We start from the raw sequence: 26915 nt of genomic DNA, 5'->3' as shown, positions 1-26915 counted from the left end.
TAAGTCTTCATGGCTTAGGAAAAATGATAGTTTAGGAACACCCCCTTTGAATACATCATAGAAAGACTAAATTTCATGGCTTAAGAAAGATAGCTTCTAGGGAATAATCCCATTGGGTACATCCCCAAAAAGTCTAAATCTTCATGGCTCAGGGAAGATGGAAGCTCAACCCCTTTTGAGTACATACTCGAAAAGGCTAAATCTTCATAGCTTAAGGAGAATGGTAGCTTGGGAACAACCTCTCTGGGTACATTCCTAGAAAGACTAAGTTTCATGACTTGGGGAAGGCGACGGCTTGATAACAACCCTTTTGGATACATCCTCAAATAAACTAAGTCTTCCTATCTTAGGGAAGATGGTAGCTTGGGAACAACCCCTTTGGCTACATTTCAGAAAAGACTAAGTCTTCACGGTTTAGGAAAGGTGGTATCTTGGGAACAACCCCTTTTGGTGCATCTAAATCTTCATAGCTTGAGAAATGTTGCAGCTTGGGAACAACCTCTTTGGTTACATCCCCAGAAAGATTAAGTCTTCACGGCTTGGGAAGTTCGTGGACTTGAAAGTTTGTAGATTGAGAAGTTCGTGGACTCAGAGATTCCGTGGCTTGGGAACAACCCTTTTAGGTACATCCCCAAAGAGACCAAGTCTTCATGCTTGGGAAGCTTGTGGACGGGGAAGTTCGCAGACTCGGCAATTCCATGTCCTGAGAACAACCCCTTTCGGTACATCTCGAGGTGATCAAGTCTTTATGGCTTGGGAAGTTCGTGGACTTGAAAGTTCGTGAACCGGAAAGTTCATAGCTTGGAAATGTTGCAGCTTGGGACCCCCCCAATGAGACATCACGGGGAGGCATAACAGCCAAATGGCTAGGATATAGGAGTGGCAGTCTACTCGTCCTAGTTGACCAGCATGAGTAAAATCTTGGATAGTAGGATAGGTGCCTAATAACGAGCATTTCAACACATTATTTTGGCTATTATACTTAATATTTTTATCTTCTCGTATGCTTAAATCCTCGTTTATATCATGTTTTACGGGTAGGATCTATTTTTGAGCTCTTTATAATTTTTCTTAATTTTTAATATTATTTTATAATTTTATAGGGAATTAAAGATAAATCAGGTGCTAAGACTTGAATCAAATGAACCTAATGCTAGGGTTGAAAAGAGTTGGTCCAAAATTTGAAGGGTTCACTTAAAGCATCAACCGATTCATCTATTAGAGGAGGGTTCAATTCAAATTAAAGTTGGGTCAATTTAAGAACGGTTCACTTCCTTCCTTTTGGATCCGGTTCAATTTGAAACTTGATTCAAAGCTTGAGGGAGATTGGTTAGACCGGTTGATTTTAAGGATCATCCGCCGGTTCAAGGATGGAGGTTACTTCTCCTCTAAAGAAAAAAGACCGCACGAAGCTTCTCCTCACGCCATCTCGAGAGGATCTTCGCCCAAGCCATCCACGCCGCCACCAATCCTCCTCTTCTTCCTCTCCATCGCCGACCACCAAGGCCGGCGGCGCCACCACCTTCCCTTCATCACCTCCGTCGGCTGACCATCCTCTCATCATCTTCTCAAGCCATCTCTCACGGACACATCCCCGACACCATCAGTCCTCACACCATCTTCATTGACGCAAGATCTGCTCACGCCTTCATTCAGCCACCACCGGAGCTCCTCTCCTCTTCAGGGTTAGAAGAGGAGAGGCTCCGACCATTTCTCCAGATCCATCCAGCCTTTGTTGAGATTCCATCCCTTATCAACGGGCTTCAATACACACGCTTTAGCCCTTAATCGCCTAGTCATCATTCAATAGTGGTAGTGGCCAAGTAGGGTTTTAATAAATTCCCAAACGCGAGGTTGCATGTGCTCCCCATGACGCTCTCTGTAGAACCTGCCTTCGTTGGCGCCGGTTGCAACCGCATCGTGAACAATGTTTCCTGGGGTCCCTCAGGCTTGGTGGCCTTCGGCGCCCAGAACGCCGTCGCCGTCTTCTGCCCGCAGGTGTTCGACCATTAGCTCTTCCTTTTTATTATTTTTAATTTTTCAGTCGCATCATCTGTTTCCCGTTTGTTTTCTTACTTTCGGCGCCCAGAACGCCGTCACCGTCTTCTGCCCGCAGGTGTTCGAGGGCTAGTTCTTCCTTTTTATTATTTTTAATTTTTCACTCGCATCATCTGTTTCCCGTTTGTTTTCTTACTCTTTCTCGTGGTTTTGTCCAGAGTGCTCAGATATTGACTACGCTTCCAAGACACAAGGCTGTTGTTAACTGCACGCTATGGCTTCCCTCGAACAAAGATGCCCACAAAGGTGTCGCCTTTCTTTCATCTTATTTTCAGTTATGAATATTCTTTGTTCGAGTTCATGTATGATGATGGGTAGCAATTCACAGAGGCATTATTTTTTTTTAAATTTTAATTATAGGGATATATTTTTCAAACGTTTTGATAGACACTTACGTGTTCAGACAATTATTCACGTGTGTGAGCCATGTAATTTGAGAAATTAGGTGAATTTCCTTCTCAGTGGATTTTTCTATTAAAGTATTTTGTCCAAATTTCATAAAGATCAAGTGTTTCCTTTACTGTTTCCCACCAATTTCTAACCATTCTTTATAAAAATCAGGAAAATGCAAAAATGTAAATAGTAGAGCTCTGCTATGGTTACCCATGCAACCATCTATTTCACCTTTGTCTTGTAGTTAATAGTACTGCTACCAACTTTAATTGGATATATTTGTCGTTCAGTATATTGCCACTAATAAGTGGGGTTGCAGGAGCGTTAGATTGTGGAGTAATGAACCTCCATGCTTTATAATCAGATGGATCTCCATTCTCCTGATTTAGTTTGAGAAGCGGCACCATAAAGGTCTTACTCTCAAAGTATGTACCCAAATGGACATATGGATGTCTATCAATGTGAAAAATGCCCTCATTAAATGGTGTTTTTTGGGAAAATGAAACAAACTTTTAGCTAGCATTATCGCTGAACTGATTACCACTTGGTTCACTGTTTTATTGATTGATTGTACAGGTTCAACAGCTTAAATAAATACTTTTCTTTTATACGAGGCCTTTGATTAACCCTTGTTTGAACTACTTCAGTCAGCTGAATCTTCTGCCATTTTAGTTTTAGATACATATCTGCCTTGGCTACATTGATAAGTGGTTGGGGCTTGCACGTCTCAATTGTCAATATATCCTAAGGTTGAAAGAGAGCAAAATTGCAAGAGTCTATCTCCCAAAAAGGGCAATATCTTGATGGGCCAACAAGTTTAGATAAATGTTGAAATGCCCTCATTAGCCCTCAGTTCAACACGAATAAAGGAACAAGTTTGATAACAAAAAGAAGAATAAAAAGGCCAAAGGCACGATTGTCATGGTCAACAAGTTTAGATAAATGTTCAAATGCCCTCTTCAGCCCTCAGATGAAAAAGAAGAAAAACAACAGTTTTAGGCATAATTGTCCTGTCCATGTTTTCCTTCACTTAGAGAGTTATTAAAGTAGAAGTTGGCAATCATCTTGCTTTATTCTACAATGACTTGATGAAAATTCTCACCTTCAGGCACCCCCAATACAACATGTCCCACATACTGCAACCATTTCCTGAAGCAAGGAAAGATTTTTGTATTTATTTCTTCTCTTTTTCTTTATTGTAAACTCACCTGTCAGAAGCAGAATTAGAAGCTTTTATATTAATGTTATTTTTTTTTTCTAGCTTGCTGAGCTAACATTTCATAATATATCTGTGACAGTTCCAAATGCAGAGGTGCATTATTTGCTCTCAGGAAGTTCTGATGGTCTACTTGTGGTGTGGGAAATGCACCTCAAAAGAAGAGAGGTCTGTAGTGACTAGCGAGATAAATTCTACATGTTTCTGCAGTAATCAAATCAATTAGTGCAACCTCTGCTTTTAGTTTCTGTCTTCTGTGTTATGAGAGAACATCCTTTTGTTAATCATCCTTGATACCATAATTGGTACAAAACGGAAGCTCAATGTTGTTGGCAACTGCTTTTCTGGGAGTACTACACCAGTTGCAGTTCTGAAATCAATATGAAAAACAGGAAAATTCCTAGAGAAAGGCTATTTTTCCTTGTATTTGTTGAACACTTGACTTTGTAGCCTTAGTCATTCTAGATTATCAAATGGAATTCCACAATTAAGAATTAAAATATGTAGATTGTTTCCTTTCCTTGAATTTTGAACATTTGGAATAGTGATTAGTCAACCAACTTTAACAAGACGGAAGTCTTATTTTCAAATTGTGCTGTTAATAATATTTTCTCATCACTTCATGTATTGTGTTTGGGCTAGTCAAGTCATCCTGTGCATGAAGGGGAGTGTTAAGCATACAACATTATGCTCTTTCCTTGCAGCATGAGCTTTGGGGGGGTACTGTTAACCTATCAATTTTAATAACTACAACCAGTGTTTGGAACACTGGCCCAGGAGAGTGAATGTGCTAGTCTCCAGGTGGCCATTTTCCAAATGAATTTTTGGTAAAACTAGAAGAATAACACTACCTAGATCGGATCGAATTAGTCTCCGGTTCTTGGCTGAACTGGTTAAACTGATCCAGTCTGATTTTTTTCAAAACACTGGTTGTAGCTTACAATTAAACTCAGCAATCACAAGGGGTTCAGTAGAGGATTGGATGATGACAAGCTTGATAAAGAACAAGACTTGCATACCACAATTTTGACTTATGAAAGAAATCAAGTTATCTTTTACTAAAATGATTTTGAACTTAAATTCTTGACATATAGTTTGTGTATTAAGATTTTTATAGAACATATTTCAGATGATGCTCATGTTGAATGGAAATCTATTAGGATCTAAAAGAACATTGTTCAGTTTGTTTGTATGAATAACGTGTTTATCCCTTGCTAGTAAAAGAGGCTTCGATCATATGAATCCGTGAATGAGTTAACCACATTTGCTAACAAACTCTTCTGTTTTTCATAGTTTCAGGGAAGTTACATGGACTAGGAACTGGTAAAATCTAGTAGGCATATGTCATGCCCAGCTTGACTCAAATTTTTTAAAAACCTTTTCTTGTGGAGGAAATTATCTACATTGTTAAAATTTAAGAAATAAAAGTTCATTACATTATGTTTATATACAAAATATCATATAGATTCATCATAGACCCATGGTCTGGCTAGTTTTAACATCAAATTGCCATCTCTCATAACTAAAGTAGAAAGGAGATATTACTTCCAAATATATAGAGAGAATTATGTTTCATAATTTATGGATGAAACAACATTAGCTTTCTGTTAACTAAATGATATTATTTCAACCAAATCAATCAATAAATAATATTTTATTTTAAAGATTGACATTCTATAATGATGTTATATGCAGGGAACTTGTATATGCTCAAACACATCTTCTCACAAACTCTTTAGGTTCTCTTCCAGTTATGGACGCTCACAAAATTTGCTAGTTCTCTAGCCTTTAGGTTCTATTCGAAATATTCTCCATTCCTTTTATCTAGCATGGTTTCAGCCATGGTTTAAAATTTCGACCTGTGCCGAGGTTTTGGTCCTGGATTGGAACGATACGGTTTCGGCACCGTATCGTGCTGTGCCGATATAGTTTTGATATTTTTTAAATATAAAATATATTAATTAAAAACTAAAATATTTAACATAAATATTTAAAAAATAAACAAGATAAAAAATAATCTTTTAAAAAAAGGAAAATATATGAAAATAGATAAATAAATAAATAAAAATTTTATTATATTTTTTAAATTAAAATAAATGAAATATAAAATTAATTAGATAATTTTATTAGGGTTTAATAAAGTCTCTTTAGATTATCTCCACCATAATTAGGAGTTGATTAAAAAAAGTAACCTAAGTTTAATTAAAAAAAATTGAAATCCGACTCCACTCGTGAGCCTGCACGACTTTGGTGCTGTCGCAGGGTTGCGCGACCAGCCATGGCCGCGGGATTGCATGACTCCTTCGACACGACCACGTTGGTCGTGAGACCCCTATGCAGTGACCGCAAGATCGTACGATGCCTCCACGGCGGCAGCGGAAGGGTTATGCGACCTCTCCGCTGCTGTTGCAAAGTCGAACGACCCCTTTGCTGTGACCACGGGGTCGCGCAACATGTCACACCTGTCGTGGGTCTAGTGCCGGAGTCGTGCAGGTACTGGTCACCGAGTGGAACGAGACGTTTCGACCGTTTCGGCACGACACTTTAAACTATGGTTTCAGCTTCAGTTCAATACTACTTTGGGTTGAACTTCAGTTGGTGCTTGTTGCTAATATTTCTAGTACCTCTTACATATTCTGAGTATTCACAGACAATTATGTGTATAAAATGTATATGCAATTAGCTAACTTGTTAACCCTTGGATTTTATTTTAATGGTTCATATACAGTGGAGAAGTGTATTACAAGTATCGGAAAGGCATAAGAAAGGCATTACATGTCTAAGTGGATTGATGATTTCTCCTACTAAGGCTATGTTTGTTTCTACTTCTTCAGATGCTCTCATTTGTACATGGGAACTGATTTTTCCATCCAGTATGTCAGGTAAGACAACATTAAAAACTGATTTAAGTTTTTCTAACGGTTATTAAAATCTTACTGAATAAATGGGAAACAGAAAGCATTTCAATTTTCAAATAATTTTCTTGGTGCATGACTAGCTTACTAAACATCTTGAAGATTCTAGTAGGGAGTAAGAGAAAATAATAGTAAACAATAATCAATCATTATTGTTTTTACGTGGCAATGACATTTTCTGGTGACCTATGCATGATAGTCAAGATTGTGTTATGGACCTTAGCATTTTACGATCAAAACTAACTTGAATTCAAGTCACAAATAGGATCTAAATTGTGATAAGATATTATGAACTTACAATCTGATCCAATTCTACTTCTTGTTACTATGTAGGATTTCAAAATCCCAACAACCATGACTAGATAGAAATGTACATGCAACTCATCATGCATGCAACTCAACAATTTAATGATTGATGTTAGAAGTTGCTTCTTTATAAATAGGGGACTTTGAATTACATAATAGTTTCATATATTTACTACCTAATAAATTTATTTATGCTTCATGAAATTCAAATGCTACTTATTAAAATGTTTTATTTAGTAGTTATATATTGCAATATCAAATTCTATTCTAAAATATTTTAATTGAAATTTTCAATCTTACGATCTTATGCTCCGATCAATCCTGTGCTCCAATACTAGGATTTGAAACTATCGGACATCTTCTCATTCCTAGGTAGGATCTGGCAAACCTTGGTTCCATGTCCTTGTGTCCTGGAAATATGGGAATTTAAATGTCAAATCTTTTCTTAACTATAACTTACTTTGTTCTTTTTAGTTGTGGGTCATTTGCACATTCATTTTTTTTTTCAGAACTGTTAGATATGCATATTTATAGAATACACAAACTTGGTAGACTTGTGCATCGAGCTGTTCCTTCAACATTTTTGCACTATTACAAAAAAATATTTAACTTGTTGCCGCATTATTATTTATTACTATTGAGTTTTGACCAATGATTGTGCTGTTCATTGACTTCTAATAGGGGATTGCAAAATTTCCTGTTTGGAGTCTTTCTCTGTGGGTTCAAAGCCTATGGTTGCACTGTCCTTGGCTGTCTTACCAGGAGACACAGGCAAAGTTATTTTAGCCATGGGAGGACTAGACCAAAAGATTTATATTTACCTTGGCCAGTTTACTGGAAAAGTAAGCATAGTATTTTTCTGTTTTGTTATTTTGAAATCTGTAACTGATATATTTTCAACATTCAGTTTGTGCGTGTTTGTGAGCTAAAAGCTCATACAGACTGGATAAGAAGTTTGGATTTCTCTTTACCTGTTTGTTTAGATGGACAAAAAGAAAGTCTTTTTCTTGTAAGTTCATCTCAGGACAGAAGCATACGAATATGGAAGATGGTTATGTGTAGTTCTTTAGCTAATCCTCAAATGCCACTGAGGAAAGAAAGAATTGGCTTGGCATCATACATCGAAGGCCCTTTATTTATGGCCGATTCTAATTCCTACCAGGTTTCCCTGGAGTCTTTGCTCGTTGGGCATGAAGATTGGGTATATTCTGTTGAGTGGCAACCTCCTTTTTTTGATGGAAGTAAAGCTCATCAACCTATGAGTATTTTGTCTGCATCTATGGATAAGACAATGATGATATGGAGACCTGAAGAAAGCACCGGTATCTGGCTAAATGTGGTCTCTGTTGGTGAGTTAAGTCATTCAGCCTTGGGCTTCTACGGTGGCCACTGGGCATCTGATGGTGAGTCAATTCTTGCTCATGGTTATGGTGGATCATTTCATTTATGGAGGAACACTGGCGTGGATTATGAAAATTGGAAACCACAGAATGTTCCCTCTGGTCATTTTGCTTCTGTATCTGACATTGCATGGTCCAAGAATGGTGAATATATACTTTCTGTAAGCCATGACCAAGTAAGAACTTATCTTCATTACAGAGCTTTCTTATTGTGGTTTGTGCTAATTTTATCAATTGGATGCTTAGCTAGCAGTTTCAATTAGTTTCAATTAGTTCATCTTTACTGAAACAGTGTGGCAATTCTTTATCTGCAGACAACTCGTGTGTTTGCTCCCTGGCATAGTGAAGCATCTCTTGAGGAGAGGATTAGTTGGCATGAGATTGCACGGCCTCAAGTTCATGGTCATGATATTAATTGTGTGGCCATTATACAAGGGAGTGGGAATCATCGGTTTGTCAGTGGTGCTGATGAAAAAGTTGCTAGAGTTTTTGAGTCTCCTTTGTCCTTTTTGAAAACACTTAATCATGCAATACAAAAATCCTGCTGCTTTGAAGACATTTGTGAAGTACAGGTATTGGGGGCTAACATGTCTGCTCTTGGATTATCACAGAAACCTATTTATGCACATGGTGAGTTTCTTTTCTTTGCATTTCGACATAAATGAGTACGAATTTATTAGAAGATAATCAGCCTGGATATTGTTGGATGAGCTAATTAGTTAGCCATGAAGTAACTAGTTAGAACTGGATTTGGATTTGGGGTGATAGTTCTTCGCAATCAGGGAGAAGCTCTACATAAATTTGAAGAAACGCTCCATGACTGCATTTGTGATATTCTTGGGTTTGGTGGTGTCATCTAAAGGTTTAGAGGTAAAAATCATTCGACAGTAGACACTGCCTAGGATACTACATTAAGTTAGAAACTTTTATGACTTTGCAACATTTTATTGGTGATTCATAATTTTTTTTAGTACTATTATAGCCCCTATATAAAAAAAAGGACAGCCCGATGCACGAAGCTTCCGCTATGTGGGGTTTCGGGGAAGGATCCATTGTACGCAGCCTTACCCTGCTTTTTGCAAGAGGCTGTTTTCAGGATTTGAACCCGTGACCTTTTGGTCACATGACAACAACTTTATCGTTGCGCCAAGGTTCCCCTTCCATTATAGCCCCTATAACTATGAAGAAAATGTCAGCCTTTTTAGGTCAACACAACTTATGGACCAACACAACTTTTAAGAAGTAAGGGAAAGATTGGTTGAAACACTAATTCTTTGGCTATTAGATTTTTCAAAGGTTTGTGAAGTGACATGTGATGCATCTATTTTAAGATTAAAGGCGTGATAAGCCAAGAAGACTATCCTATTACATTTTTTAGTGAAAAGATGAATTAGGTAAAACAATAATATTCCACTTATGACAAAGAATTTTATGCAATAATTCAAGTATTGTGCCATTAGTGACATTACTTCCTTTCACAAGAGTATTTTATTGCCTATCGCTTGACATTACCAAGCCCTTCAATACATCAATTAAAAAAAACACAACTGGAAAAAATACTAAGCAATTAACATCAGAAATGAGTTCCCATTTTACAAGGATATTCCTTCATAATTAAACACAAATCAGGTATTGAAAACAAGATAGCTAATGCACTAGCAGAGCAATATATATTCTTCTATGACAATACAAGTGGTGAGGTTCAAGCCTTGGTTTTCAATTTTGTGTTGTGCTAGTTTGCATGGACAAAATTTACCATTTTCTCTGCCGATTCCATATCGTTGCGGTCATATAATGGTGGCAAAAGGCGACTACGCTCGCCCTCGCCAACTAGGGCCAATATGGAGGAGGTCAATCACGGGTGACTACTAACCTTTGGAATAGTGACTGGTGCATTAGGGAGACATTTACCTCGGCTATGCCGAGATTCAAACCTAGACCTCATGGTGTCAGCACCTCATGTGCTAGCCACTAGACCGTCCTGAGGGGACAAGAAATTTGACACAGTGGGCATCCAACCAATGGGAATTGAATCTTGCTTCGTGGGTGTTGTGAGAAACAAGGGTAGATAAGTCTTTTTATCTTTTGTAAATAAGTTGATGCTGCTTAGGGTTGTGTGGTTATATAAACGATGTATTTCTCCTGAAATAGGGATGATTTAAAAATCTCTTTATTACAACATGGTATCAGAGCAAAGTTTCTGATCCCTAACCCTAACCGCCACCGCCTGGCGCATCTTCTTCCTCTCTGCCCTAGCGCCGACCAAGCTTTCCCTTCCCTTCTTCATCGCTCGCGTGTTTGGCCTCTGGTTTCCTTGGTTTCCTGCTGCCGACCACAAGCTGCGCCCTCTCTGCTCGCGCACTCGGACGCCCTCTCTGCTCGCGCACGCTCTCTCTTCTCGCGCACGCCGCGGACGCCGTCTCTGCTCGCGTACGCCCTCTCTGCTCGCGCACGCCGCGGACGCCGTCTCTGCTCGCGCACGCCGCAGACGCCTCCCGTCCACCCAACGCCGCGGACGCTGCCATCGGCCAGAGCCACCAGCAGTAGCCTCCAGTAGTGTCGGACAGAAAGCACAAGAAGCTGCCTCCTGTTCCAGAGTTCTCTGCCTCCTGCACTTCCCCTTTCCTTGTCGCTCTTGGCTGCTGCTGCTTTCTCTCTACCGCGTTAAGGGATCGATCAACTGCACTTCCCCTTTCCTCTTCTCTTCAGCCTAGTCTGCTGCCGCCGCCCTTCCAGAAAAAGAAACATATTTTTTTTTTTGTGATCTTAATGGCGGACAACGCTAGCGAATCCTCTGGGATTTCTGTGAACCATATGTCTTCTTCAGGATAGGTACAACCAGTTTTCACAATGACAGGCACTGGAGGATCCGGTCTTCAGATCGTATCAGAAAAATTGTCTGAAACAAATTATGCATCATGGGCAGTTGCTGTTGAACTTTATGTCGAAGGCCATGATAAACTTGATATTCTTCATGGCACTAAAGTAAAACCAGATGAGAAGGATCCTAGCTTTCGCACTTGGCGGCGTGACAATATTCAATTAATGACTTGGATGCTTAACTCTGTTAATTCTGGCATCAAACAAGTCATTCTTCATAACAAAACAGCGTACGACATGTGGAAGACACTAGAGCAGATGTATGGACGTCGACATGATATGCTGCGTACCTATCAGATCAGCAGTCAAATTTTCAAACTTGAACAAGGTTCTATGTCCGTCACCAATTATTTTGCTACTCTGAAGGGGCTGTGGGATGAGTTTGACTACTACCGGATGGAAAATTGGAGTTCCACGGATGATCATCAGAGATATTTAAAGCTTCTGGAAAAAGACAGAATTATTAAATTTTTAGATGGCCTTACTGCAGAGTTCGAAAATTTAAAAGGGCAAATCCTTGGTCTTGATCCTACTCCCTCTCTAGAACAGGTCTACTACAAAATTCTAAGTGAAGAAGATAGAAAAAGGACCATGAACAACAAGGGGATTTCCGCTGTAGGCCCTCCGATCGGGGAGACCTCTGTCTTTATTGGTTCTGCAAACAAGTTCCGACCTGGGGGAACTAAAAGACAAGGGGACAGATTTTGTCGGCACTGCAAGAGGACTAATCATGATTCAGATTTCTGTTGGGAAAAATATCCAAAAAAAAACCTGAAAAATTTAAGCACAACGCTAAGAAGGCTCCTAATAGTAGTAATATTGCTATCCAAAAGATAGAAAATAAAGAGCCTATTGGTTCCTCTGTGCCTTCTACCACTGGACTGTCTTCCACTGATATTGTTAATCTCCAGCATCTTCTCTCTCGGCTTCAGGCTTCATCTTCGGCCTCTACTCCTGCAGACTCTACTCCCTCTCAGGCGCACACAGGTATTCGTGGTCTGGGATTAAGTGTTACTGGTCCCAACTTTTACAGCCCCTGGGTCATTGATTCAGGAGCTACGGATCACATGACAAATGCCGCTAACTCCTTTATTTCTTACTCTTTATCCTCTGGGCAGGAGAAAGTGATCATTGCAGATGGAACCAAAGCCACTGTTGCTGGCAAAGGTTCCATAAAACTTACAGATCATTTTTTCCTATCCTCTGCACTTCATGTTCCTTCCGTCTCTATTAATTTACTTTCTGTTAGTAGCATTACTAAACAACTACACTCAAAGGTGAAGATTCTTCGTTCTGACAATGCCCGTGAGTACTTTGCCCAGTCTCTAAATACTTTTCTTGAGGATTTGGGAATTCTTCATGAGTCATCCTGTCCCTACACACCACAACAAAATGGAGTGGCCGAGAGAAAGAATCGGCATATTCTTGAAACAGCCCGTGCACTTTTATTTCAACGTCACTTACCCAAATATTTCTGGGCTGATGCTGTTCTTGCAGCCGCTTATCTCATCAATCTATTGCCATCTAAAGGTCTCGGGAACCGTTGTCCTCTCACTATTCTTCATCCTGGTGTAGAGTTGTTCTCCCTTACACCTCGGGTTTTTGGTTCTCTTTGTTTTATTCATGTTCTTGGTCCCAAGTCCTCTAAACTTGATCCTCGTTCTATACGAGGAGTTTTTATAGGATATTCTACTTGCCAGAAAGGCTACAAGTGCTTTGATCCTATTACTAGGACGAGATATATTTTGAAGGATGTTACTTTTTTTGAGTCTGAGTCCTATTATTCTCCTCAGTCTCATCCTCAGGGGGAGAATATTACCTCTTCCTTTGTACCTCAAGTGGTTCCTCAAGTGATTTCTTCTCCTATTCCACTGGATGTCATAGAAAATAGAAAAGATGCCCCACCACTGGGAAAAGATGCTCCGTCACTGGGAGCACAGTCTTCACCAGATATTATTACTTACAAACGACAAAGACGCAAGCAAGAACCTACTATTGATCGGCTAGTTGAATCGGATGCTCTGGCTCCTGATCCTGTGAAGCAGTTATCCTCATCAGTTGAGTCAACCGCACCTCTAAATATGAATGAGCTGAACCTTCCGGTTGCTGTTAGAAAAGGTGTCAGGTCATGTACTCAACATCCTATCTCCAACTACGTTTCATATTCTCGTTTGTCTCCTTCATATCATGCATTTGTTTCACAGTTATCAAATCATGCTATACCTTCTTCCTATTATGAGGCTGTAAGGGATTCAAGGTGGCAGGAAGCAATGAACGACGAAATGGAGGCTCTTAACAGAAATGGTACTTGGGAATTAGTTGATCCCCCGAAGGGGAAGAACTTGGTTGGTTCTAAATGGGTCTATGCTATCAAGTATAACTCAGAGGGTGAAGTGATTAGATATAAAGCCAGACTTGTTGCCAAGGGATTTACCCAAACATATGGGGTAGATTACTTGGAAACTTTCGCACCAGTTGCAAAGCTGAACTCTGTCAGGGTAATTCTTTCTCTTGCTGCTCAATATGATTGGCCTCTATTTCAGTTAGATTTCAAAAACGCCTTCTTGAATGGTGACCTTTGTGAAGAAGTATACATGTTGCCACCTCCTGGAATTGAAACAAAAGGAAAGGTTTGCAAGCTAAGAAAAGCTTTGTATGGGCTTAAACAATCTCCCAGAGCATGGTTTGATAGGTTTTGCAAAGTCATGATTTTGTTTGGCTTTAAACAAGGGAATGCTGATCATACACTCTTTATGAAAAGGAAAGGGGACAGCACTACCATTCTTTTGGTTTATGTTGATGATATGATAGTTACAGGTGATGATGAGGTAGAAATCCAGACTCTTAAGTCCAAGTTAACATCAGAATTTGAAATTAAAGATCTTGGGTCATTGAAGTACTTCCTGGGCATTGAAGTTGCTCGATCAAAAAAAGGGATCTATGTGTGTCAGATAAAATATGTGTTGGATTTACTCAAGGAGACAGGGAAGCTGGGTTCTCGGCCAGCGTCTACTCCTATTGAAGTAAATCATGATCTTACTAGTTCTAGTGGGGAAGATCTTACAAGTCTGGAAAAGGGAACGTATCAAAGGCTGGTTGGAAAATTACTCTATTTATCTATGACTAGGCCTGACATCACCTATGCTGTTAGTGTGGTAAGTCAGTACATGCATGCTCCTAAGACTATCCACATGAAGGCCATTGACAGGATTTTAAGGTACTTGAAATCATGTCCTGGAAAAGGCTTGCTGTTTAAAGGAGGTGGTGATCTGAAGGTGGAATGCTATTCTGATGCAGACTGGGCTGGTTCTCGAGATGATAGAAGGTCCACTTCTGGCTATTGCACTTTTTTGGGAGGAAACTTGGTAACTTGGAGAGTAAGAAACAAAATGTTTGTGCACGGTCCAGTGCTGAAGCAGAATATCTAGCCATGGCACATGGTCTTGCAGAGATGTTGTGGTTGAGTTTTCTGTTGACAGACATAGGATTAAAGGTTGAATTACCTCTCAAGCTGTATTGCGACAACAAGGCAGCAATCAATATTGCAAATAATCTAGTACAGCATGACCGGACTAAACACATTGAGATTGATCGTCATTTTATTCGGGAGAGACTTGATTATGGAGAGCTATGTCTGCCTTATGTTAAGTCTGAGGACCAACTTGCTGATATGTTTACAAAAGCTATACCCCAAGCTGTGTTCGACTCTTCTTTTAGCAAGTTAAACATGTTTGATATATATGTTCAACTTGAGGGGGAGTGTTGTGAGAAACAAGGGTAGATAAGTCTTTTTATCTTTTGTAAATAAGTTGATACTGCTTAGGGTTGTGTGGTTATATAAACGATGTATTTCTCCTGAAATAGGGATGATTTAAAAATCTCTTTATTACAACAGTGGGTTTCACCACCAAACCCATTTACTGTTCCGATCATATAATGAAACTATAGCATGAGTAAAAATTGTAGACCTTAGTTTAAACTACTCAAGAAAGATTATCCTTTGTGTAAAGATTTTAACATTATATTTGCTATCTTGTTTGTTGGATAGTGATGCGGTCTGAATCTCCCTTCCCGCTCCCAATCCTCTTGGTTCGGCCGCACCATCTAGTTTAGGTTCACACTGGTAGAGCCTTTAGTCCTTTGTGAGTTGTGACTTGTTATCCCTGAATGATTCCTACTGCGACTTGCTGTGTCCAAGTTGTTTGTCCAATCTGCAATGTCAACATCGGTCAGCGCAAGCCGCGTTGTCGGCTTTTCCCCTTCGATGCTTAAGTCAACACAATGCTAAAGAGAAAGATTGCCTTCTTCAAGAAAAGGGCTTGAACCGGAAAGAAGAGAGTGCCTCCCATAGGAGGAGGGCTTTAGCAAGTTGAAAGAAAAGGGGCCTTCCAGTGGGGAAGGCCTTGAGCTAGAGTAAAATAGAGAAGAAGCACAATAATTGACCAAGTCAACCTACTGCCTTTACTCACAATGAGTGGTTTTGTCGAAAATGGCTGAGAGCCCCTCTTGATCAACCTCTAGTTCCTTATATAACGATGCAACACCTTTCCACGTGGAAAAACCCATGCTTCTGTTGCTAGACTCCTTTGTGGGCGGAAATCAAGCTTTAGTGTGGGCGGGGGTATGGTCACAATCACCTCCAGTCAACTTTAGTAAGAGACAAGGTCTGACACATGTATGAGTCCTAGGTGCAAGGTTGACCTCTCCCTATGCTTGTTGTCTAGTCCGCTGATGCCATTACGTAAGGGTATGTGGTTGACTTTGTCTCACCTCACATAATAACATGTATGCTTGTCACCTCACATAATAACATGTATGCTTGGTCTGCTGACGTCACCTGATGAGAATCCATGGCTGCCTTCACCTCGACTGCATCAGTTGTTTCGACCTTGACTTTATTGCAGCTTCTTCCTTCAGGGTTAGGCAATCATTGGCAAGAATGATTAAGCAGAACCAGTAAAGGAGTCTGAGTCCATTAGAGATGTCCGCGGGTGAGAATATTCTCATAGCCTGGATAACGGAGGCGTCAGAGTCCAGGCAGATATTCGCAGGTGAGAATATTATTGCGATAGTGTTGTAAATGACGATAGGCGGTGGTGGATGATCAATAACTGCCTATCGCCTTGGCCGCCTAGGCGGTTGAATATTTTTTACTATTTTTTATATATAATATTATAAAGTCATTATTCTTATATTTACTTTTAATAAAATATATTAATAAAAAATAAAAAATTTAATCTAAATATTTAAAAATTTAAAATAAAATATTTGTTTAACTATATATATATATTAAATTAATAAAATAATTTTATTAGACTTTAATTAAGTGTATTTAAATTATCCTAATTATAGGTAGAAGATTAAAATTATTAACTTAAAGTTTAATTAAACCGAGTACCTCGGCAGGGTGACGAGTCCAACACGTCGTTAGGACCGCGTGATGCGTTTGGGCCTGTCGTCGGGCTTGGGCGACGCATTCAGCAGTCACAAGGCTTAAGCGACGCTTTCAGGCTCGTCGTAGGGCTTAGACGATGCATCCAAACTCATTGTTAGGCCCGGGCGATGCGTCCGGATGTGTCGCGGTGGTGAAATGACGGCGGTGGCGATTCTAGGCGCAGTGGTGGTACAAGGAGATGATTTACCGCCTAAAGCCTCAGGCAAAGGCAATGTGATTGATGCCCGTCTTCTGCCTAGGCGGCCACCTCAGCCGCTATTTAGAACATTGTATCGCGACTTGGATGATGGAGGGGTCGGGGTCCATTGGAGATATCCACGGGTGGGAACATTCTTGCGGCTTGGATAATTGAACCACCTATTAGATTGCTGGTTAAAGAAGTGTTAGCAAGAATGATGTGATAAAATCACCATCGGAGTCCATGGGAGATATCCACGGGTGGAAATATTCTCGCGGCCCAATGACGGAATGAGGATGTTCTCGAGTGGGGATGCTCCTGTGCTGTCAATTTGTTATGAAAAGGAGCTTGAGGGGTTTACCCGAGAAGGCACCTGTGCAGGTTTTTACTCGTGTTGGTTGACTGGGGTGGGTAGACCGCCACTCCTATATCTAAGCCATTGGCTGCTATGCCTCTCCGGGGAAGTCCCGTAGGGGGTGTTCCCAAGCTGCAACATTTCCACGCTACAAACTTCCAGTCCATAAACTTTCCAGTCCAGGAGCTTTCAAGTCCACAAACTTCCCAACCCATGAAGATTTGATCTCCCGGGATGTACCAAAAGGGGTTGTTCCCAAGACACGGAATTGCCGAGTCCGCGAATTTCCCAGTCCACAAACTTCCCAAGGCATGAAGACTTGATCATCTTGGGGATGTACCTAAAGGTGTTGTTCCCAAGTCACGGAATTTCCGAGTCCACGAACTTCCCAAGCCGTGATTTCCCAGTCCACAAACTTCCCAAGCCATGAAGACTTGATCTTCTTGGGCATGTACCTAAAGGGGCTGTTCCCAAGTCACGGAATTTCCGAGTCCACGAACTTCCCAAGCCGTGAAGACTTAGTCTTTCTGGGGATGTACCCAAAGGGGCTATTCCCATGCTATGACATTTCCTGAGCTGTGAGATTTAGATGTACCCAAAGTGGTTGTTCCCAAGCTGCCACCTTTCCTAAGCCGTGAAGACTTAGTATTTCCGGGGATGTACCCAAAGGGGTTGTTTCCAAGCTGCCATCTTCCCTAAGCCATGAAGACTTAGTTTATCCGGGGATGTACCCAAAAGGGTTGTTCTCAAGTCGCCACCTTTCCCAAGCCATGAAGACTTAGTCTTTCAAGAGATATACCTAAAGGAGTTGTTCCCAAGTTGCCATCTTTCCTAACCTTATGAAGACTCGGCCTTTCCGAGGATATACTCAAAGGGGTTGACCTGCCATCTTCCCTAAGCCATGAAGACTTAATCTTTCCGGGTATGTACCCAAAAAGGGTTGTTCCCAAACCACAGAGTCCTAAGGTCACATCTTGGGTTGTCTCGTAGGTACTCGCACGGGCAGGTCTTTAGTACTTGCTAGGGTGGGGACTGCGAGACACATCATATAACATTTGGAATTCTTCAATTTTAACGGCATAATGACCTCACTTTAAGGGAACCTCACTTTGTTTCTTGAATACATCCACATATTGCTTCATCTCCTTTTTATTACAACCTCCAATCCATCTTCGACATCATGAGTCAGAATATTGGCATAATACTGAACAATATCATTCTATTTAAAGACTGAAAAATTTGAGATTTTGAAAATGTCCAACAATTTCAATATTTGAAAGTTTTTGAGAAGTCGAAGAGTTAGCTGTAAAGTCTAAGATGCCAATGTTTGAAAGTCAATAGAGTCCTTAATTTAGTCAAGAATCCTTGTTATTTGCAAGAAATTCTAAGAGTTAATCAAACTATATTTGTGAGTCTTTTTTGTGATTTGTTTCCTATGTTCTTAGAGTCTGCTTGTATAAAGATGTATTTGCAGTACTGCTAAAAGTAGAAAAATGACATTCAAAATTTTTTTTTTCCAGATTGTGCGCTATAATGTGCCTAAGGTATGATGCCTAGGATTCTTCAAGTGTGATGTCTTAGTTTCTGTGTTTTCTTATGTTTTTTAAACTAAATTGTGGATTTCTACCCCACATATCCTCGAGCAATCAAACCCTCCTATTAGGCTAATTTACGAAAAAACACTATCAATATTAGCACTGGTATTTTATTATATAAATCATTACTTTTGTGCAAATATCATAAAATCCTAAATAACACTCCATGTCTAGTAAAATTGCTACAGCTTGTACCTTTGTCTTTAATAGCTAACTATACAATCACCAACCATAACTGTCTTTTCTTTCTACATACAAATTTGGTTTAGTGTGTTTAATACAGTACTGCAAGTGTTTCATTTACATTATTCATCTGCGTTATGGGTAAATCTGATATTATTGTCCACATGTACAGCTACTGGTGAAGTTCCAAGCAGGCTTCAGAATGATGTTGCAGATTCTCTAGAAACAATTCCTGATGCTGTGCCTGCTGTTTTGACTGTGCCTCCAGTTGAGGAGCAACTTGCATATCATACACTGTGGCCTGAATCTCACAAGCTTTATGGTCATGGAAATGAATTGTTTGCCATCTGTTGTGATCACAAAGGAATGCTAGTTGCTTCATCATGCAAGGTATATGCTCTTAATGGTCCACTTCTATTGGTTACATAAAACATTAGTATATCAAGGGTAATACTTTTATCATCCAAGATACATTGAAGGAATGAAGATGAAACAATTATGATTGTAGGGCAAGATGGTGCTCCTATTGAGCTTTGACTTAAAACTAAGTAGTTTAAGTGTGTAGTTCTAATGTTTTTATTAAAATTTTCAATGACTTCCATGATTGGCTTTGGAGTCTGAACTCATAAAAACAAGTGACAAGGCAGTTAAATGTATCTTAGGTCACACAACACATGGTGATTTAATGGATACTATTAAAAAATAAATAGTTAGATTACAATTTGATTATAGGTCTTAAAGAACAATGCTATATTGATATACACTATTTTAGGCATTTCTGGGATGAAATGTTGCCGCGGTAGGACATCCAAATTGTCACCCAGCACCTGTGGTTCGAACCCCAACTACGACATATTTGCAGGAATTTACATCCAAATTGTCACCCAGCACCTGTGGTTCGAACCCAAACTACGACATATTTTTCAGGAATTTTTCCTCTAAATGGGGGACGTAATCGAAGGATGGTGGGCTTCTGGGATGGCCGCTGCGTGCGCTTCCCAATTTATCCTGGTGGCTGGTGGGAAACATCCTTGGGACTGGACCGGTCACCCCAGGGATAGTCAATGAGGCTAATTGAGATTATCATTTTAGGCATTTCTAGTAAAGACTCCAAGCTACAAATGTCCAAGCAAGGTCTGCACAGTTATAATTGCTAAACCACATGTGAGATTTACACCCTACAAGTGGCAAAAATAAAGTTACTAGTGTTGTAAATGGCGGTAGGCGGTGGTGGTCCGGTTAGTGATCGCCTACCGCCTTTGCATCCTAGCCGGTTACTTTTTTTTTTTTACTGTTTTTATACATAATTAAATAATATATTAACTAAAGGATAAAAAAAATTAAATAAAGGATAATTTTTTTTTTTTAAATTACTATAAAATATATTAACTAAAAATAAAAAAGTTAGTCTAAATATTTTTTTTAATAAAAAAATTAATATATATATATATATATATATATATATAGGATAATTTTATTGGGCTTTAATTAAGTTTATTTAAATTATCCTAATTATGATTAAAATTATTAATCTAAAGTTTCGATTAAAAAAAAACCTATTCTATTCGGCGATCGACTTCGGTGTTTTAGCGTCGGACGCAACGTGTTTGGACACATCGCCTAATCCTGACGACGAGTTCGGACCTGTCGTGCGTGCCCGAATGCATCGCCCGAGTCCGGCGATGCGCCCGGACCCATCGCCCGAGTCGGAATCGGAACACTTTACCATCGCCTAAACATAAGGCAGTGCGGTTCAAGGCGGTGTGGGTGAGGTCCGCCTCCTGCTTAGGCAGCCACCTCAACTGCCATTTAGAATACTAAAAGTTATTGGAATAGAAAATCTGAATATATAATTATAAAATTTGTAACATAGTATTAAATGCCACAAAGGTTTTTTTATCTATTGTATATGGGTGACTTTAGATAGTTGAGAAGACAAACACAATTTGATGATGATGAAATTCAGTATAATGAACCTTTCTGAAAAACGGATGGAGAGAAGAATGAGATAAAATAAACAGTTCTAAAAATTATTTTTCATGCCTAAATGCAAATCTCATTTATAATAAGATAAAAAATTGGACGAATGCAAAGAAAAGAAGTGTTTGCATATAATTTTCATCCAATTGGGAAAACTGATGATAAAACCAAGTTGTTATAATAGACTTTAGAGAGGAAATGAATATCTAGTAGCTATATTAATGTGACGAAGAACATACATGATAGCAAAGTTTTCAATATTAATGCTACCAAGAGCGCAATATATAATTTTTCTACAATTGTCAGGTTATGCTACTCTAATCTAGATGAACTTACCAGCCATATTAAGACAAATCACAATATTTTTAACAATAATCTACTAATTGATGAAGCTGTAAATAATTAAATTTTTTTTTAATTGTGGAGTAAAATTTGGGAAAGTAAAGGGATTAAATCAATTAGAACTAGACTAAATATAAGAAATGCAATTTCACGAATAACAAAACTTATGAAATAATAGTTAAGATGGATGGATTTAAAAGATATCTTGGGTTTATAATTCATCACGGAAATATTGACGAATATATAATTAATTAGATCAAAAGTGACTATTTGGATGGAGAGGAGTTGTTAGAGTTCTGCTTGATCAACATGGGACGTTATGCTAAAAGAAAAATTTATGAGTTATGGTATGATATCCATACTTTATGGATTATAGTATTAGAAAATTAGGATGAAAACCCATAAAAAGTTAGTGTGGCAAATACTATTGTAGCAAAATGTGATTATGTTCACCTTAGGCGTCCCTCACTGTTGTCCCCAGGTTAGGTGAAAGGAGGTAAATCATGGGGTCAGTTTATAGCCAACCGCTAAGTTGGTTAGGGGGTGGGAGGAATTTTTTTTCCGAGGACATACGCTCATTGGGAATTGATCCCTTGCCTCCATTGTATCAAGTCTGTCACCCTCTAGCCAACTGTAGTGTGGAGGGGAGAGGGGGATGTCAATATCAATTCTTCTAATTGACATTTAAGTGGGCAAATATTGTATAGGAATTAGTAAATGTCAAAAAAAAAAAAAAAACTGAATCAATATAATCACATTTAGTCGGAGCTGAAGCCAATTTAGAGGGGGATGCCAATACCAACTCTTCTCACTTTCAGTCGTGTCCATTTGATTCCTTTGCATGAATCTAGCAAATCCCAATTTATTGACCGATTGTGCTTGATTTCTTCATAGAAATTGTATTGTCGTGTTTGCTGATTCAATCCAGCTAAATGAATACATATTGAGATCAATGGAATTTATGAACCATGGTATTTAAAGCAATGCGATGATCCAATATTTAGAATTTCACTGTTGCTGTGAATTTTGTTATAATCAAGAATATCATCTTGATGCCAAGCTGAGCCAACACTCGGCAAGGATCAACACGAGTCTAATTGTGCTGACATGGTTTTGAATTGGGGATTGTCTTTGATTGGTTTTCTGCTTGAGCAGATTATGAATGGGACTGCATAATGACTACATATGACTCCATCTGACATGTGGTTTACATCTCCAATTTTAATACTTATTTATTTTCCTTAATTGATTTAAGGTAAACCAAATTTGCATAAAACCCCAAGCTACACTATTTAGTATCTTATAACTTGTTTGTTAATTTGAACATTTGATTTGGTAGTGATAAATAGTCTAACTTATATATATATATATATATATATATATATATATATATATATATATATATATTCTAATACTGACCATATCTTTCTTTGCATATGGCCTTATGTACTATGCAATTGATCTACCATATATTATGGACATAAACATTTTGAATCCTTGTAATTTGATTAAACTTCCATAGAAACCACTAAACAAAGTATAACAAGCACCTTACTAATCTCATATTACGAGTTTGTATTAATACCAAAATGACTCTTACATTGGATGAGTGCATTGGTCATTGCCACATCAAGTGAGATCAATATGATATTTTTTTTTTCATTACGCAGATTAAATACTATTTTTAGGACAGTTGGTACTTGAATTGGTTTTGCTGCATGTCTTATCATTATATCAATTGAAAATTAGAAGTTGGACTAATTAGGGATGACAATGGGTCGAGTTTGGATCGGATTCTATATCCTCCGTCCTTACCCCTATCGGGTTTTCAACTTTTATCCCCATACTTATCGGGGATCGGATATCCAATTTCCATACTCATCCATCAGAGGATTGAAAATTGTCTATATTAATATTTTTTCTCATTCCATTCAACTATCATCATTCAATAAAAGCATATTAGAATTAACATCATATTAAAAAAAACATAATTAAAAAAAAATAGATGAAACATCTATAGTTAGTGAGTTTTGAGAGAAGAAATTTTTTTGTAATATATATATGTATGGGTATTCGGGTTGGGTATGGATAGGATTCTACTAGACCTGCCTCTATACTCGAATACCCATACCCGATTATTTAATTGGGTCCAAAAAAAATTCCTCCATACCGTCTTTCATTCGGGTTGGATATTGAATCCTCCATCGGATTAGGAGTAAATTGCCATCCCTAGAACTAATATAGTGGGAATCTGAGTACCTGTAACACCTGTGCATGTAATTGTGTGTGTGTATTTGCCTGTACTTTTGACATTGTATTCAATGTTCTAGAATGAAGATCAGATATGTGTGTGTGTGGCCGATATGGGTAAAACATGTAATTTTTGCCTGTACTTTTGACAATGTATTTGATGTTCAAGAATGAAGATCAGATAATCTCGCTCATTGATTCTTACGCTGTTGCTCAGTGTGTAACAGATATATCTCCGTAAACTTAGTGAATCTAGATGCTAACAGACTCCATTTCATTGAGGTTTTATTAAAAGCTCCTTTTCCTTATCTTGCAGGCTCAATCAGTAGCTGTGGCAGAAATATGGCTATGGAAGGTTGGATCCTGGAAGGCTGTTGGTCGCTTGCAATCTCACAATTTGACAGTTACACAGATGGAATTCTCCCATGATGACTCTTTCCTTTTATCTGTTTCAAGGGATCGCCATTTTTCTATCTTCTCAATTGATAATTCTGGTATGTTAGACTAATTTATGAGGTTAGGTTTACTTTAGTTATCTAAAGGCAAACATTACAATTAAATATTTCAAAAATATCATGATTGATGAGCTTTTTGTTGGCAAAGTTAAATTTCTTACAACCAAATATCATTAGATGAAAGTTGGATAAACTTGGATTGAGCATCCATAGACTATTATAATGTTCTATTAATTGCGATTATTAGGCTCAATTTGTTTCCTTGGAAAGTAATTTATTTATTATTTTTTTCTTAAAAAAATCTTTTTAGGGAGATTAGATCATTTTCTATTGTTTGAATGTGATACTAAAATCTATTGGAAAATATTATTTTATTTGGAGCATAAAGGGAAAATTTTTTTTCCCTTCTCTAGGTCAGGCTGGATGAGTTGAGTGGGCTAGTTGAGTTGATCACGCGTGGGTGCCTCACCTAGCTTGTTCAATGCACTCAACATGATTACCCTACCCAGTCTGACTGACCAGCTTGGATTGATTGGCTAGCTTGGACCAAACAATTGACTCGTCTGGACCAATTGAATTGATTGGGTTTGTTGGATAAAAAAAACTGGACCAATCAACTCGACTGAATTGAGACAAACAGATCTCCCTTGATCACCTGGCTTGACTAACTCACTTAGCTTGCTTGGAACAATCGGCCTAGGGTGGCCTAGGGTGGATGGTAGAGAGGAGCTTATTGATGGAGTGAATGATTTACAAATGAGTGAAATAATGAGTTCTGCTCTTTTCCAAAAATAGATTTTGCATCTGAACGTGAGCTTATAGATCAGCCTGCTCAGAAATTAGATTATTGTACATAAATCATGACAAATGAAAAGTTCCCAGCATTTTGCATCTGAGATAATATATTTGCTTTGGAGCAAATAGTATTCACTGAGCAACCTAACCAAGATATATTTTTGTGTATGCTTACCCTATTTGTCCTCTGATGGGCAAACCATGTACTAGTCTGAATATCATTTAACTTATTTTAGATTTGTACTATAATCCATTAAAACATTAGATACCTACCTGATTTAATTAGAGAAACAATTTGCACTGAAGAAAATTTCAACTACATTTTTCCTGATACAAAAGTCCCATTCAACAAGTTACGGTTAAAGATAAGTCGATGTTGCATGATGGGAATATTGAAAAAAAAAATTTGCAGCAAACTGCTGTAAGTAGCTTAAGCTGGAGAAGCATAAGTAAATCTAGTAAGTTTTTTCCAATTTTTTCTATACCATTCTTATTAATAACCACCATAGCAGTTTGACATCTGCCATATAACTTATGATAATATTTCTCAGTGACTGAAGCATTATAACTAACCAAGGAAAACTTGCTTTATTTTTATTTGACTGACGATTCCTTCTCAATTGAAAAATATTCTTCAGAATTTGAACTTATCTTATACATAAAAGCTTGTAATTTTATTTATAAAATCTCCCATCGCACTCCAATTCCATGCTAATTTTGGAAAATATTATGTTCATAAGAGTCATTGCTTCTGTAAATCCTTTATGGAAATTTGGAAATAGGTGAAACAAGCTATCGGCTAGTTGCAAAGCACGAAGCACACAAGCGAATTATTTGGGCCTGTTCATGGAATCCATTTGGAAACCAATTCGCAACAGGGTCAAGGGATAAGACTGTCAAGGTTTGGGCCATTGAGGGTGGCTCGTCTGTCAAGCAACTCTGCATCTTGCCCCAGTTCGATGATAGTGTTACAGCTTTAGCTTGGCTGGGCATTGATCGATCCAGGAATGCTGGAACTCTCGCTGTTGGCATGGACAATGGTCTCCTAGAACTCTGGAGTGTCTCTGGTGGACAAATTACTGTCGGAGACTCAGAATCGCCCCCATTTGGTGCTGTTCTTGCAATACGGCTTAGCCCATTCTTGTGCCATGTCTCCACAGTTCTCCGTTTAGCCTGGAGGGAACCAGAATCACATGGTGGCGACCCAAGCTTGATGGAGCTTGCATCTTGTGGAGCTGATCAAACTGTTAGGGTATTCAAGGTGTTTGATCATTGAAGATTGTTTGTCAGGCGGAACTCATCCAAAAAAGTTGAAAGGTATCAAACAGCAATCAAAATTTGCAGGATGAGACAGGTTTTTGCAATGTTGGTGCCATGAACAATCTAATTCCAGCTTTAAATATCTGCTATGAATCAATCAACAACCAAGGAGAAAAAGAGCTGCAACATTTCAATTTTGCTCTTGTTGTATCTTGTAAAACTAGGCAGTTGGTTGTGTTTTTTTTTTTTAATTAAAAAAATTAAAATCAAGGCTTACTCCTTTATTTAGATGTCCCAGGGAGGTTTTCTCCCTGCACTTGAATGCTCTCAATGATTTCTTTGCCGTGTTAATATTGGTAATTGTTGTGATGGCCAGCTTGGTGCTCCTACTGTGTAGAAAAGTAAACTGATTTCGAGATCAAACTCTGTACAATAGCTTTCAATCTGCAAGTGGTTTAAATCAATGATATCCATAGCATTATCTTTTTCAAGAGTTAAAGTGAGAAGTTGGTAATCTAACAAAGTCGACATCAACTTGATAGGATTGTTAAAGGATTTTAAATACATCATTTGTGATTTTTGCGAAGCTCCAGGGAGAGGTTAAGTTCATATTAGTTAAGACATAGACCATCACTTCAATTGACTAGAGTCTCTTAATTACTTTAATAATCTAAATGTTTAGATTTTGATCGATTAATTTTTAAATGTAGATGACCTTGCTCTTAGTTTGTCTATTGAGTGAATTTGAAATGCAACTTATGAATACTCCTTTTGAGTATTTTATCATTGTATCACCACTGTAGAGGTGCTTTAATATTCTTTTCAGAGACGAATCTTCACTGGGGCTATACTGGGCTATAGTCCAGCCTTATTGCCCCATCTAAAATTTATTTTTAGGG

The 26915-nt window shown here is 38.5% G+C and overlaps 1 protein-coding gene across 1 annotated transcript; it reads left to right on the top strand.

The window, feature by feature from the left end:
• The first annotated feature begins 1370 nt into the window (after window positions 1-1370).
• Window positions 1371-26367, top strand: LOC121981380 (elongator complex protein 2-like). The gene is made up of 10 exons (XM_042533861.1): window positions 1371-1998; window positions 2217-2304; window positions 3750-3835; window positions 6396-6549; window positions 7570-7730; window positions 7796-8464; window positions 8603-8918; window positions 19107-19324; window positions 23823-24000; window positions 25539-26367. The coding sequence occupies exons 1-10, from the start codon at window positions 1870-1872 to the stop codon at window positions 26030-26032; spliced, it is 2493 nt and encodes an 830-aa protein (XP_042389795.1). The 5' UTR covers window positions 1371-1869; the 3' UTR covers window positions 26033-26367.
• The last annotated feature ends 548 nt before the right edge of the window (window positions 26368-26915 follow it).

Source organism: Zingiber officinale, chromosome 5A (genome assembly GCF_018446385.1).
Source record: "Zingiber officinale cultivar Zhangliang chromosome 5A, Zo_v1.1, whole genome shotgun sequence".
Lineage (NCBI taxonomy): Eukaryota > Viridiplantae > Streptophyta > Magnoliopsida > Zingiberales > Zingiberaceae > Zingiber > Zingiber officinale.
This window is presented reverse-complemented; position numbering and strand designations above follow the sequence as displayed.